The sequence below is a fragment of the Malaclemys terrapin genome, chromosome 6 (assembly GCF_027887155.1).
Source record: "Malaclemys terrapin pileata isolate rMalTer1 chromosome 6, rMalTer1.hap1, whole genome shotgun sequence".
NCBI lineage: Eukaryota > Metazoa > Chordata > Testudines > Emydidae > Malaclemys > Malaclemys terrapin.
In genome coordinates this window covers 39,394,578-39,408,673 of record NC_071510.1, presented here as the reverse complement: position 1 = coordinate 39,408,673, position 14,096 = coordinate 39,394,578, and the positions used below count along the sequence as shown (strand labels likewise).

At 39.6% G+C, this 14,096-nt stretch overlaps 1 protein-coding gene across 1 annotated transcript in view; it reads right to left on the bottom strand.

Moving 5' to 3' along the window:
• PTAR1 (protein prenyltransferase alpha subunit repeat containing 1) overlaps positions 1–14,096 on the bottom strand; it is a 46,627-nt gene that overhangs the window by 15,406 nt on the left and 17,125 nt on the right. Inside the window, exons 4-5 of the mRNA XM_054031304.1 lie at positions 7,575–7,679; positions 2,490–2,703 (exon numbers count right to left, since the gene is read on the bottom strand). Of these exons, the coding sequence (XP_053887279.1) occupies positions 2,490–2,703; positions 7,575–7,679 (319 nt within the window). The remainder of the gene's footprint in view (positions 1–2,489; positions 2,704–7,574; positions 7,680–14,096) is intronic.

The window sequence follows — 14,096 nt, the reverse complement described above, 5'->3', positions numbered from 1 at the left end:
TAATATATTTAAAGCCTGTAGTAGGGTTATAGGTAAACTCTAAGAGCTTATTTTTTAAATTAAAAAAAAAAAAAAAAAAAAAAAAGAAAATTTTAGGATCAAAGAAAGACAATATTTACCTTTTAGTGAAGGAGACTGAAGCTCTGGTCATAATTTTGTAACACCACCTAAATTTAGGGCCAAACTCTACCCTGAGATTTTTTATACCCTTCCAAGAATAAAGTGTTTTAGAATGAGCTTCAAAATGTTCTAGATTTAGAAAAAAATATAATTAAAAAACCCAATAGCTTTCTAGGACAGTTTACAGTATGTAAATGTTAATAATAATAATAATTTTGGGCTACATTTTTAAAAGGAGCCTCAACTTGGATGCAAAACTGCAGGTGCTAGTAATTGTGGGGTAAAAAAAAAAAAAAAAAAACCTCACCAACATGAAGAGTTCTAGCTATCTAATTTTTGGTCTCAATCAGGCAGGTTTACCTTTAACTATTATAATTGGCATTCACAGTGAATTACATACATTCAACTGATCAAAGGTACAAAATTAGAAAAAACCCTATAAAATTATGGTCCTTTATATTTTCAGGGGGGGGTGGGGGGGAAAGAAGGGGAAGTGTCATGTCTCCCTTTTTCCATTTGTCTTTTTTTCCCATTAATTCTTTTCAGGGTGTTCATGCACAAATACACCAAACTGGAAATGTCCTTTTATAATGTTGTGTATTTACATTCCCTAGATTATAGGTATGTCCTAAAACTTCTAACCTCCCTTGTTCTCCCCATCCCCCAAGTTTAACAGCCCTCCTAATTCCCACAGACATCTCTAATGCAGCATGGCAATGATGCCTCTGAAGTGCTGCATCAGCAATTGTTGCAAAGGATTCTGGGATAAGCATAAAGATCTTTCCTAAAGGATTAAAAGTAGACCAGTAGGGAAACTGGGATGATTGCCAAGATGGATGGAAGGCAAAAGGAAGAGGGAGTTTCAGAACATAAATTTAAAACAAAAAATAAAAACAAGCTGGTGTGTGATCTACATTTCCTTCACGGCCATAATTATTTGTGAATTGCCATTGCTCAATGCAATTCACATAGCTGTACACGAATGAAAACACCAGACAAATTCTAAACCCAAGGACAGCTATTTGTGTCAAGCTGCAGCCTCTCTCACTTTACCTATTTTGATAGTCTACAGCTATGAGAACAGCAGCTGCAAAAGCATTTGAGATGGTGCCCTGTCCTTCAAACAGCTGCTGCCAATTAAAGGGGAGAATGGTTGTGTTCCACTTAATTGCACTGAAATAGACAAAAAAATGCAGCCATCAAGGGTTTGTCTGAGAGTCTTCAATTCCTGATGAATAAAACCCCCAAATTTCGTAGTTCTGAATTTTGCACACTCACCTTTTATTTGAGAATTTGATGGGAGAGCTGCTGGACTGTCTGACTACCTCACACTTTTCAGGTTATTATGGAATATGTACAGATCTCTAAAAATGTTCAGATGAAAAAAGTATAAGCAAAATGACCTCCCAGATTGCCAGTGATAGGCCCAGAACAGATTTTGTGATTCTACATAGTCAGCACTCTCCTCTCAAAAAACAAGAACAAAACAAAAAAACACCATACAGATGAGGTGATGGTAGTGAAAGAATGCAGAGTCAGGAACAGCTACCATGGAAGGTCAAAGCATCAGCATAATAAAGGCATTGAACTCACCTCACAACTGAGAAATCACAGAGTAAGAGTAATTAGAAAACTGTACTTTTAATTTTAGATCATGTCACATGTCAATAACTTCCCTTCCTGTAGGCCTTGAGTGCATTCCATTTTTGGATGAACCATACGAACATGCCTGAGGTTCAACTAAAAGATTTTCACAAGACATCACTGCTGAAGTTGATAAGGCATATTTAAGGCCAGTTAGTCAGTTTTGTCTCTTTGATGTATATGCTGATTTATTAAACTCAGCATAAACTGGGATGAAGGGTGTCCTCGAATCTCATGAAAATGTTTATAAGCACCACTTTTCTGTTTCTAAATTGCCTGGTCCCTTTATCCTATACTAGTCCTCTATGCACACATTCTGACATCACAAAATGACATGAAAGAACACTGGTAGTAAAACAAAAAGGAGAATATTAGAGTATTGGAATGTCATCTGTTGCATAGTATCTTTTATTCTAATGGGCTCTTACAGATTATACCAGCACAGAATTTAAGCTCAGTCCTCTGCTTCATCTCCCAGACTCCCATCTACCCTCTAATCAGTTAAGCACCAACAGATGGGTGCTAGTTACATTGATAAGAGTCTGACAGAGCAACATAACAGTCCTTGTCCCTGGAATGCTTATTCTCCTAAAGCATTAATTGTGTACATCAGTTCAACACCACTGAGACGATTATTCACCTCTCCCACAGCACACTGCTTTATGATGATCCAGATTTAAAATGTACAAATTCTGCGTAGGGGTTTATACACTCCAGTATTGTACCTTGACATCCAGCTTTCCCAAACGCTGTAAAATCCAGATACGGTGGGACCAGGCATTGTAGTTGCTTGGATATCTCCCAGCAGCTTCACAGCAGACATCCATTTCCTCCTGCACTAATCGTTGAATTCTTTCCATAGGCACTGTTCCCAAGTTCCCTTTAGTTACAAGAGTTGGCAAGGAGTTTTCCTGAATTAGTTGTTGCAGCACCCATCGTCTGGTTAAATGGTGTAGAGGGTTAACAATGCAAAAGCAGTTTTAAGAGAAAAAACACATTTTGTTTTGTTCCTTATTTCACTATATAAATTAACCAACGTACGTGGAGTTTTCCATCATCTTAATTCAGGATAAACTGGAGGTTGGGGGAAGAAACAGACTAAACATAAAACCTGTGAGCTATTCAGATACAGAAAGTCTTCAGTTAATAGACACATTTAAGAGTACAGTAACGCCTCACTTAACGTTGTCCCAGTGAACGTGGTTTCATTGTTACGCTGCTGATCTATTAGGGAACAAGCTCGTTTAAAGTTGCGCAATGCTCCCTTATAATGTCGTTGGCAGCTGCCTGCTCTGTCCACTGTTTTCAGGATTCTCTGGAAGAGTAGCCTCTCCTTGTAGGGATTAGAACTGGGGGGGCGGGGGAGGGGGCTGGCAGCCCCCCCACCCCATCAGTTCCCCTAAATTCCCTGTAAGGTATGTGGCTCGGCAGCTGTCCAGAACCAGTTCAGCTGTCCCTCGCCTACTGCTGTGCTGCTCCTGCCTTGCCCTCTGTCTTGGAGCTGCTCCTGGGAACTTTCTGCTTGCTGGGGGAGGAGGGTGCTGATATCAGGATGTTCCCCTGCTCCTGCCCCCCCACTCTGTGCCCCCTCTCCACAAAGCGGAGGAGGGGAACAGGGCTCAGGAACAGAAAAGAGGGACCTTGCTGGAAGCTGTTGCTTCCTGTCTGATCTGCTTTAAAGGGCAACGTACTTGAAGTGGGGTCAGCGTACTTAAAGGGGCAATGCACCTCCCCCTCTCTCATGCGTGCACTCCCCAGCACTTTGGAAAGTCAGCACCTGTGCAGCCATGCATGTGCTGTCAGGAGGAGGGAGTGGGTTCATCATCATGTTCATTTTTTGCAGGGAAGTGTTTGCAGCTACTGCCCTGCATCTATTGTGTTTCCTCCCTCCTGCCTCAGTCCATGCTGCCTTGTAGAGTGTGAGGCTACATTAACAGAGTATTAACCCTTGAGGGCTCAGCAGAGTGCTGGTTCATCATTTAGCAGCAAGGAATTCCCTGGGAAATATTCCACCTTAACCAAGCTTCACAATCATTCATTGCTGTGTACAATATTAAACTGTTTGTTTAAAACTTGTAATGTATATGTATATAATGTCTTTTGCCTGGCAAAAAAAATTTCCCTGGAACCTAGTCCCCCCTTCCCCATTTACACTAATTCTTATGGGGAAATTGGATTCACTTAACATTGTTTTGCATAAAGTCGCATTTTTCAGGAACATAACTACAACCTTAAGTGGGGCATTACTGTATCTACTTCAGCTCTCTTTGTTCATTTACTGTTATTGGTCCTATCTAATGTTGAGAATTTGAGGAAGTCAATAAAAAAAAAAAAAAAAAAAAAAAAAAGTTACCAAAAACCTGAATATACAAAATTTGCCAAAACAATATCATGGAATATTTAAATATCCAAATATATATTAAAAATATTCAAAAATATCATGGAAGATTTTGAAGAATTCACTTTTCACAAGACATCCATAGTGTTAAAGTGAGGTTTTATGTTGAAAAAGGATTATGTAAAAATACCTTCTTACTCAACAGATCTGCACCCTGTGTGTGGATTCAGTCATATCTGCTGACTTTAGTCACAAAAGAAAAAAAAGACTTTACTGCTTTTTACTCGTTAGCCCTGCAGAGACAGTACAGCAAAGAGCAATTGAATGGGATTCTATTTCTTCTTGTGCATCATAAACAGAACTGTTTACTAACTTCCAGTTACACTTGTGCAAACTCATTGAAAGCAATAGAGGTACACAGGCATCAATGTGGCTTCAATTTCTCCTGCAGAACCCTTTATTACTAGTGATGATATAGAAGGAATAAATAAAAGAAACCCAGCTTAATTCTGAGGTCCCAGGCAGAGATTGCTGGTCTAGCAGTTAGAAAAAACCACCTTTTTACTAGGAAACTAGTCACATTTGACCTGGAATCACTGAGACAAACAGATTCCCACATTGTATTTTATTTGTAAAAGGCACTTTAGAGTAGAACTGCACTTTAAGAAAGTCACTGCCTCAAAACTGCAATAGATGTACTGACGGCTTATACAACCTTTTGTCAAAGTAAAGCTGCTAACAAGTATATTTTTCTGATCAAATTTATTTCAAATATCTTTCATTAAAAAAGGTATTGCAGACATAGGAAGGTCAACAGCAGCATGTAAACAGACAAACAGTGCTGCAAGAGGGGATTCTATGGAAAGCTGAGTGGACCTCTCGATCAGGACTTACAAGTTTTAACAACCGAGACCAAAAAAGTTACACCCTTTTGTCCACTTTGGTAGTATTTGAAATGAAAGTGAGCCAACACAATGTCCTTCCATCTGCTTGAAGAAAGGTGAACTCTTTCCTTAATAAAGCTTTAAAAATTAACCAGTCAAAAATAGCTTATTCATAAGATTACAAAATTGTCTAAAAACTCATTAAGTGACATCATCAACTGCTCCACAGTCTCTTCCCCCCACCCCCTTTTTTAAAGAATGTCTCTCTTCCCCTGATTAGGGTGTGCATGACCCACATCAACAACAGAGGAAACTTGCTGACCAAATACTGTATAGGAGAAACATTAAAACTAGCTATATATAAATACCATTCCCAGTAACCTTGGCTGTTACTTAGAAAATTATAGTAGCTAAAATTTTTAGAGGGAAGAAGTATGATTTTTAAGTTGAGTGCATCTCTAATCGGAGATCAAGAACACTGGATCACGCCTGTATTTGTAAGTTTGCTTCTGATATGACATTCACTGTAGCTAAAGGAGGGCAGCAGGTCAAACCACAGTCTTTGACTACTTCATTTAGAAGAGCGGATCCATGTCACAAATGCAGCGTTTTTTTTTTTTTTTTTTTTTTTAAAAACAAAGCCTATGATACTCAAATATGTTTTTTGCTGCTCAAAATACCTCAAACTGCCAAAATGAAAAAGCGGGACATAGTGAGTGACAAAGACCCAAAATGAGAGACAAAAATATGTTTATGCAGGAAAATTAAATGATGAAATATTCATTCCTTTAGCATGAATAAAGCATAAAATAACTTCCGATTCTTTATTTCCAGGTAAAGAACTTTTAACACTAAATGTGAAGGACAAAAAATGTGTGTGAAGGAACCCTGACTTTTCTTTATTTCTTAAGAATGTCACTGTTCGAGAATGACATACATGACTTCAGGTACATTATATATTACATGGTACAGTGAATAGTCCAGTATTGACTAGTATGAAGGAGTTTGAGGCAGCTATCGCTAAATCATGGCACTTGCAACTTATTTCTCTCCTCTCCATCACATCTACCTTCCTTTTCATTCTGTATAATGTAGTTACATAAAGCAAAGCAGTCAAATAGTGTGAAAAAGGTAGAGGTGGTGAAAAGAGGTTGCAGGATTAGAAAGCTAAAAACCAGTGTAACTACAATTAAATTCTTCAATTCTGGTTCCATGCCAACACTATTAAAGCAAAATAGCAGGAAAGGACGTGTATAACTAAGCTTGGCAGATTTTTTTTTTTTTTAATTTTGACAATTCGTGTTGATTTTTATTTTTTACAGCTGTGGCGGGTAGGGTTGGGGATAGGGCAGTACAAACACAGTGGCTGCAGGGGTCTCTCTATCTGGCTGAGGAGCACAAGACATCGGGGTACAACATGTGGGGGAGGCTGCAGTTGTCCTGGCCCCAGTGGCGCAGAGACCCCTGGCCAGGACTGTAAGGAGGAGGATGAGCCCCTTGTCACAGGGAAGTCCACCCCACTGCTGAACAGTTTCTGCCTGGGGATGGTTCTGCCACTCCTGGATAGTGAGTGAGTGGATGGGGCTGTGACAACAGAGCTGCAGAGAGCTCCCTGCATGGTCACAGGGTCAATGACACTGGATCCCTGAAGGCACAAGGTATGGGGAAGGCTGGAGTCCTGGTGGGCTGTAGTAGAGACCTTTGGGTAGTGTCATGAGGAGGAAATGTCCCCAGCTGCAGGGGAGGCCACATCACTGCTGAATGGCTTCTGGTCAGGGACAGAGCCATTCAGCAGTGGAGTGAGCTCCTACACAGCCAGGGACGATGACAACAACTTCTCACAGCTCTGGCTAGGGTCTCTGCTCTGCTGGGCCAGGACTACAGCCTTCCTCTACCATATGCCTGCAAGCATCAGGCATCACCAGCCCCACTCACCAGCCAGGAGCGTGGGAGCCATCCCGAGGCATTTGGGATTTGGTACATTTGATTAAGCATTGGGTTGCCTTTTTAAAATATACCTTTTCTTTGTTATTGCTCAGTAAGGGAGACATTGTCACTGCATAATCCTATGGATGAGGAAAATATAGTCATAAGGAAAATTATTATAGTACACTAATGGGATATAACCTAGCTACAATTACAAAATTTAATTTTTTAAACGTATCCTGGTTCTCTTGCAGATCTACAAGATAAACAGGTTAAAGGCAAAATAAATAAATAAATAAATAATAAAAGTAAAATATGGAAAACCTAGCATTAATTTTATGGCAATTTTCAAGCAGTCACACTGGGAATACAAAATGAAGAAAAATTACACACCACTGTAGTTGTATTAAAAAGACATGTAACATGCAGAAACACATATCTGATTTGAACATTAAGTCCTACATATAGTTGATCAGAATCTTTAAAAAAAACAAACAAAACAAAAAAACCCCAAAGCAATGAATTTTACAGTAGATGGTTTGGAAATCTGCTCTGTTTCCATCCATACCTTCCCTCCTTAAACACAGACAGAAGTATGAAAATATATATATATTAATATTTATTTATTTGGGGGGAGGAGGGAAGGAAAAAAAACAAGAAACCTGTGAATCCATGTTTCTGGACTCTTCGGAAACTTCGTTAATGCCAGTTTTCCAAGATGTAAATCCTTAACTGGACTTAAAGTGCCAGATAATATTAGTTCTTTCCTGCGAAAGAAAAAAAAAATCCACTTGTACACCTAATTTTTCCTTTAAGGGTGCAAGTCATTTTCTTTGAAACATAATACAACCAACTATGATATCCAGAATATGAACTTTAAAAAAATTACCAAAAAACCTTCAAAAATTGAAGCAGCCATTTTATTGTAACCAGATAGCGTGTTTTCAAAGTAAAAATCTGTGTTCTACATTTTGAATTGGACAAACGGTCTATCTATATTTCTCTCTGTGGTAATTCATCCTGAAATGATGACACAACTTTACAAAGTAGATCTGTTCCTGAGTTGCACAATATTTTGCAGTAGAAAACTTAACATGTGCTAACATTGGCATGCAAAACAATTTTTTTTGACTGATTAGGACTAACTTTAAACACCCTAGAGCTATCTTCCAAAGCCTTCCCATAAGATACACACATTTCAAAAAGACAGTTATGCACAAGCAAGCTCCACTGACAGCAATCACTCATACGCAACTCCTGTTGACAATTAAAAGCTACAAAGAAAAGCATTCATGAAATTACTATTGTGCTTCAAGACAGCAGCATCACTATTATTTTACATTTTAAAAGCATCTTAATGAAATAGTTCTCTACACATATATAAATAGATTGAAATAGGGGTTAAGGTTGGTATTAGGTATCACTAACTTAGAGGACAAAAAAAATTCATTAGAAGTGTATTGTAGGGTTATTTTAAAAACAAAACAAAGAAAACAAACTTGAAAGCCAGACCAGTTTAGGTTTAGTTACTCTTATAACAGAATATTTAGTAAAAGTCTTCCCAAACCTTAATTCTCAACCCGTCTGTCACAACCCCTCCCCTGAACACTTGTGAGACAGGCACATTATGGTGAAATCTTAGAGAAGCCTCCAGCTATATGGATTTCATATCAGTCCAGACACCTGCATAGCAAGGAGATGCTGCTGGCACAAAGCTCGAACCTGAGCACTGTGGCCCTGATCTAGAAAAGCACTTAAGTATATGCTTAAATAAGCATGAGTAGTCCAATGAAAGTAAGGAAAAAATGCCTAACATATTTCCACAGTGGTCTGACTTAATTGCCCATGCATAACTAAAGAATGAAAGGAGGCTGAAAATTTTCATTCTAAAATATATCAATGTGACAGCACTAGTGAATGAAGTCAGTTACTTCTAGAACAACCAGATTTTTAAAATGAGAAACTAGGACAGCTACTTCAGAACAGGATGGAAAAAAGGGGAAAGTAAGGCATAGGATGGCTTAACTGATGGGACAGAGAAGAGAGCACCCCTTTCTTTCTCCTCCCCCTCCTCCCCCCCCTGTTTCAGGGTAGACTATTATATATAACACAGTATAAGTTTTAAACAAACAATTTAATACTGTACACACCAATGATGATTGTGAAGCTTGGTTGAGGTGGTGAAGTCAGAGGGTGGGATATTTCCCAGGGAATGCCTTAAAGCTAAATGATCTAGCACTCGACTGAGCCCTCAAGGGTTAACACATTGTTGTTAATGTAGCCTCACACTCTAAGGCAGCACAAATGAAGGGAGGGGAGACAGCATGGCAGACAGAGACACACACCGTGTGTGTGTGTGATGTGCATTGCCCCTTTAAGCACACTGATCCCACTCTAAGTACATTGCCTTTTTAAGTAGATCAGCAAGTTGAGGCAGCAGCTGCTGCCAGCAAGCTCCCTTAGTTTTGAGCCCTGTCTTGTCTCCCCGCTGCTCTATGGAGATGGCATAAGCAGGGGGGGCAGGAGCAGGGGGGAGGGGGATACCCTGACATTAGCACCCCTCTACCCTCACAGCAAGCAGGAAGCTCCCGAGAGCAACTCCAGCACACGACAGTGGGGGGAAGGACAGCTGAACTGCCCAGCAATTGTTAGCCTGCTGGGCGGCTGCCACACAGGGAACTTAAGGGAGCGGGGAGCTGACGCGGGGCTACCAGTCCACCCTGGTTCCAAGCCCCCACCTGTTAGCTCCAACGGGCTGCTCTTTCTGCAAGTGGCGGACAAAGCAGGTGGCTGCCAAACGAGGTTATAAGGGAGCATTGCACAACTTTAAATGACCATGTTCTCTAATTGATCAGCAACGAAACAATGTTAACTGGGACGACTTTAAGTGAGGAGTTACTGTAAGTCACTAGGACCAGATGATATTTACCCAAGAGTTCTGAAGGTACTCAAATATGAAACTGCAGAACTATTAACTGTGGTTTGTAACTTATCGCTTACCAGACGACTGGAGGACAGCTAATGTAATGCTGATTTTTAAAAAAGGCTCCAGAGGCAATCTTGGCAATTACAGGTTGGTAAGCCTAACTTCAACCAGTTTGCCTGGTACTGAAACTACAACAGAGAACAGAATTATCATATACGCTATGTATCGAATATGTTGGGGAAGAGTCAATGTAGCTTTTGTAAAGGAAAATCATGGCTCACCAATCTATTTGAATTCTTTGAGGGTGTCAACAAGCATGTGGACAATGGTGATTCAGTTGATACAGTGTACTTGAACTTTCAGAAAGCCTTTGACAAGGTCCCATACCAAAGGCTCTTAAGCAAACTAAGCAGTCCTGGGATAAAGAGGCAAGGTCTTCTCATGGACAGATAACTGGTTAAAAGATAGGGCACAAAGAGTAGGAATGGTCAATTTTCACAATAGAGAGAGGCAAATAGCAGGGTCGTCCAAGTATGTTTTGAACATATTCATAAGTGATCTATTTAAAAAGGTTTAAGGGTGAGGTGGCAAAGTTTTCAGATGATACAAAATTACTCAAGATAGGTAAGTCCAAAGCTGACTGCAAAGAGATCTCACAAAACTGGGGGACTTGGCAACAAAATAGTAGATACAATTAAATGCTGATAAGTGAAAAGTAATGCACATTGGAAAACAATCTCAACTGTACATCCAAAATGCCAAGATCTAAATTAGATGTTAATAATCAAGAAAGATCTTGCAGTCTTTGTGGATAGTTCTCTGAAAACATCTACTCACTGTGCAGTGGCAGTCAAAAAAGCTAACAATGTTAGGAATCATTAGTAAAGGGATAGATAAGACAGGAAATATAATGCCACTATATAAATCCATAGTACGCCAACACTTTGAATACTGTGTTTAGTTGTGGTCACCTCATCTCAAAAGAGAGATATTATAATTGGAAAAGGTGTAGAGAAAAGCAATGAAAATGATTGGTGTATAGAACAACTTCCATATGAGGAAAGATTAAAAAAAAAAGACAGGAAAGAGAAAAAGAGACAACTAAGTGGGGATATGACAGAGGTCTATAAAATCATGAATGGCGTGGAGAAAGTGAATAACACAATAGGCAGCAGATTTAAAACTAACATAACGAAGTACTTCTTCACACAATAAATGGTCAATCTGTTCAGCTCATTGCCAGGGGATGTGATGGTCAAAAGTATAAGTGGGTAAAAAAAAAAAGAATGGAGATAAGTTCATGGAGGATAGGTCCCTCAATGGCTATAAACCAAGATAGTCTGATGCAATCCCATGCTTTGTCTCCCCTAATCCTCTGACTGCCAGAAGCTGGGACTGGATGACAGGGTTGGATTACTTGATAACTGCCTTGTTCTGCTCATTCCTTCTGACGCATCTGGCAATGGCTGTTGTCAGAAGGCAGAATATTGGTCTAGATGGACCACTAGTCTGACCCAGTATGCACATTATGTTCTTATATACTTCCATTTAAAAAAAAAAAAAATGGATTCAACTTTCAGCAGCAATACAGCTACAGAGAACATTACTTATAGCAACACCTGAAAAATTTACATATGGTGTTACAGAATGGGTTCAATGGGGGGTTTTCTGTTTAAAAGCCCCATGAATTTTATCATTTCAAATATACCCAAAGATACATTTTTCTCATGATAGCCAACCCTTTACTGCCATATTTCCCTTTTCTTTAATCAATGACACTTCAAAAATCAGTTCACAGCACCAACCTGGATAATTATATTATAGGCTGGGGAAGAAAGTATATTTTTTTATCTGGATCGGACAACTATTCACTACAAATACAGTCTTAATGGACTGATTTCTTTATTTTCCCCAACTGCAAGAAACCAATTGAACTGAGAAAATCTCCATGTGTAAATATTTAACACACCTAGATTTAAAACTGCAATTTCTTGTTTAAAACCCCCCAAACTATTATTTAAACCTGTCCCTGGCCCTTGGATGGGGATGGAAAGAATATGGAAAGAGCTTTTCCCCGCTTCTGTGCCCTGTGCAAGGGGGACATCAATTGCAGTCTCTGTGCTTAAGGGAGTGCAAGGAACTGCTTCTATTGGGCATCCCCAGGAAAAGGGAGGCAAGTCCCTGCTGCTCCTCCTCTATGTGCACTGGGGAAGTAGGGCTATGTTATCCTAAGTGATGGTCAAGCCTGCACAGTTCCCATGTGGACTGAAAAAAATCAGAGGATATGCTTGGGACAGGGCATGTCCACACTCCTCCTCCCATTGAGAAGTATATCTAAATATCATAGTATGACTCAGTCTGATATTCAGCTTGGATGACCAGCAGTGCCATTAGCAAATGGAATATTAGAGTCAAAATAATCAAGGTGCAACATCCTGATGGAGGTAGAATTAAAATAATGACAGCTATGGAAAAGGTCAATCTCATGTTTGTAACGAACGAATCAGAGGGAAGTGTGAAGGTGGTACCAATTACAGAGAAGCTGAGGGAATTCCAGCTTTGATCTTCATTTCACATGCTCAAACCATCTGAAGTACATAGAGGAAACAGGGTATTAAACTCGGAAGCAGAGGGTAAGAGAAGGGTCAGAAGACCCAGAACTATATGGATGGATGTTATACAAAAAGATTTGATTAGCTGTGGAGTATCTGAGGAACTGGTTCAAGACAGACTGGAATGGAGAAGACTATTCAAAAAGCTAACCTCCATATAGAGGGGACTAAGGCTAGAAGCAGTAGCAGCAATGAAGGTCAATCAAGCACCTTCTCTCACAATACTGGAACAAGGAGACATCTAATTAAAGGGCAGAAAACTGCCTTTAATAACGGATAGAAGAAATAGGAATACTTTCTTTCTCTTTTACACAACATATAATTAACCTGTGGAACTCTACCTCAAAATGTTAGAGACCCAGAGCTTAGGAGAAATTAAAAAAGGTTAGTAGAACTCAAAAAGGGGTTAGCCATTGACATGGATAATAACTTCCAGTTTCATAAACGGTGGTATAATTTTAAAAGGGATGTAGCATTCAGGGCATCAACCAACCACTACTCACTTACATTAGGAAAAAACTTCCCTTATGAGCAGGTTATTCTAAAGTTGTTCATTATGTGGATCTGACAAATTCCTGTGAAGTGTCCAGTATTAGCCACTTTTCAAGATTGCATAGTTGACTAAATAGACCATTACTCTAATCCACTTGGTGAAGTCCTGTGCTGTACAGGGAATGGAATCAAGTCCTGAGTTCTAATCCTGGCTCTGCCAACAATTTCCTATATCAGGCTGAGCAAATAGCTTTACTTTCCTGTCTGAGTTTCCCTAACTATAAAATGAGCACAATAGTAATTACAAACCTACATGTAAAGCAATATAAAAATGCTAAGTACTATTATGATGTGCTTAAGTGACAAGGAGCACTTAGTTTCCTCTCTTCCCAGGTGGTTGGAAAGAAAAGAGTGTGTATGCACATTCATTCTAGTAGCCCCCTTCCTCATGTCTGCAGTGGGTAGGGATCTCCGGATAGGTCTACACTCTAAACTTACATCAGCATAACTACGTCACTCAAAGGTGTAAAAAAAAAAAAAAAAAAAAAAAAAATTCACATCCCTGAGCAATGCAGTTATACAGTGAAACCCTGCTATATCGGGATAATTGGGGTCCAAAAAATTTGATAGCGATAAATGTGGGGTCGCTTTATAGCCGGGTTATGAAAATTTACCATTTCAAGCCGGTCAGTTTAAGTCTTGTTAAAAAAAAAAAAAACTATCTAGTGTGGTCTGCTTATTTGCCACGGACTGTTGGCTTCTAGCAAAGTCAAGAATGCTTCTGAGTTGGAGGATTTTGACGCTGTCCACATCTTGAGTTTCCAGCCACCTCAAACTGGCTTCTAGGTGTTTTACTGCCTCGGACACTTTTGGTGGGGGGAGTTGAGGTGCCATCATCGTCGTCATCATTAGCGCCACTGGCTTCAGTCTCTGGTGGTGCAGCTTCATTCTTCCTGTTGACATTTGCAACCATTTTTTCATCTGAGATGTGTTCATATATGGGGCAGATGTCATCTGCTGAAAACAAGTTGAGGAGATCATGAGGACTGTGCTCGTATTCTCTGAGTGCTTCTTCGGCTAAACGTACGTCGTCTTCAATGAATCTTGTAAATTCAGGCTCGTCGTCGTTACCATCATCGTGTGTAGATGACAGA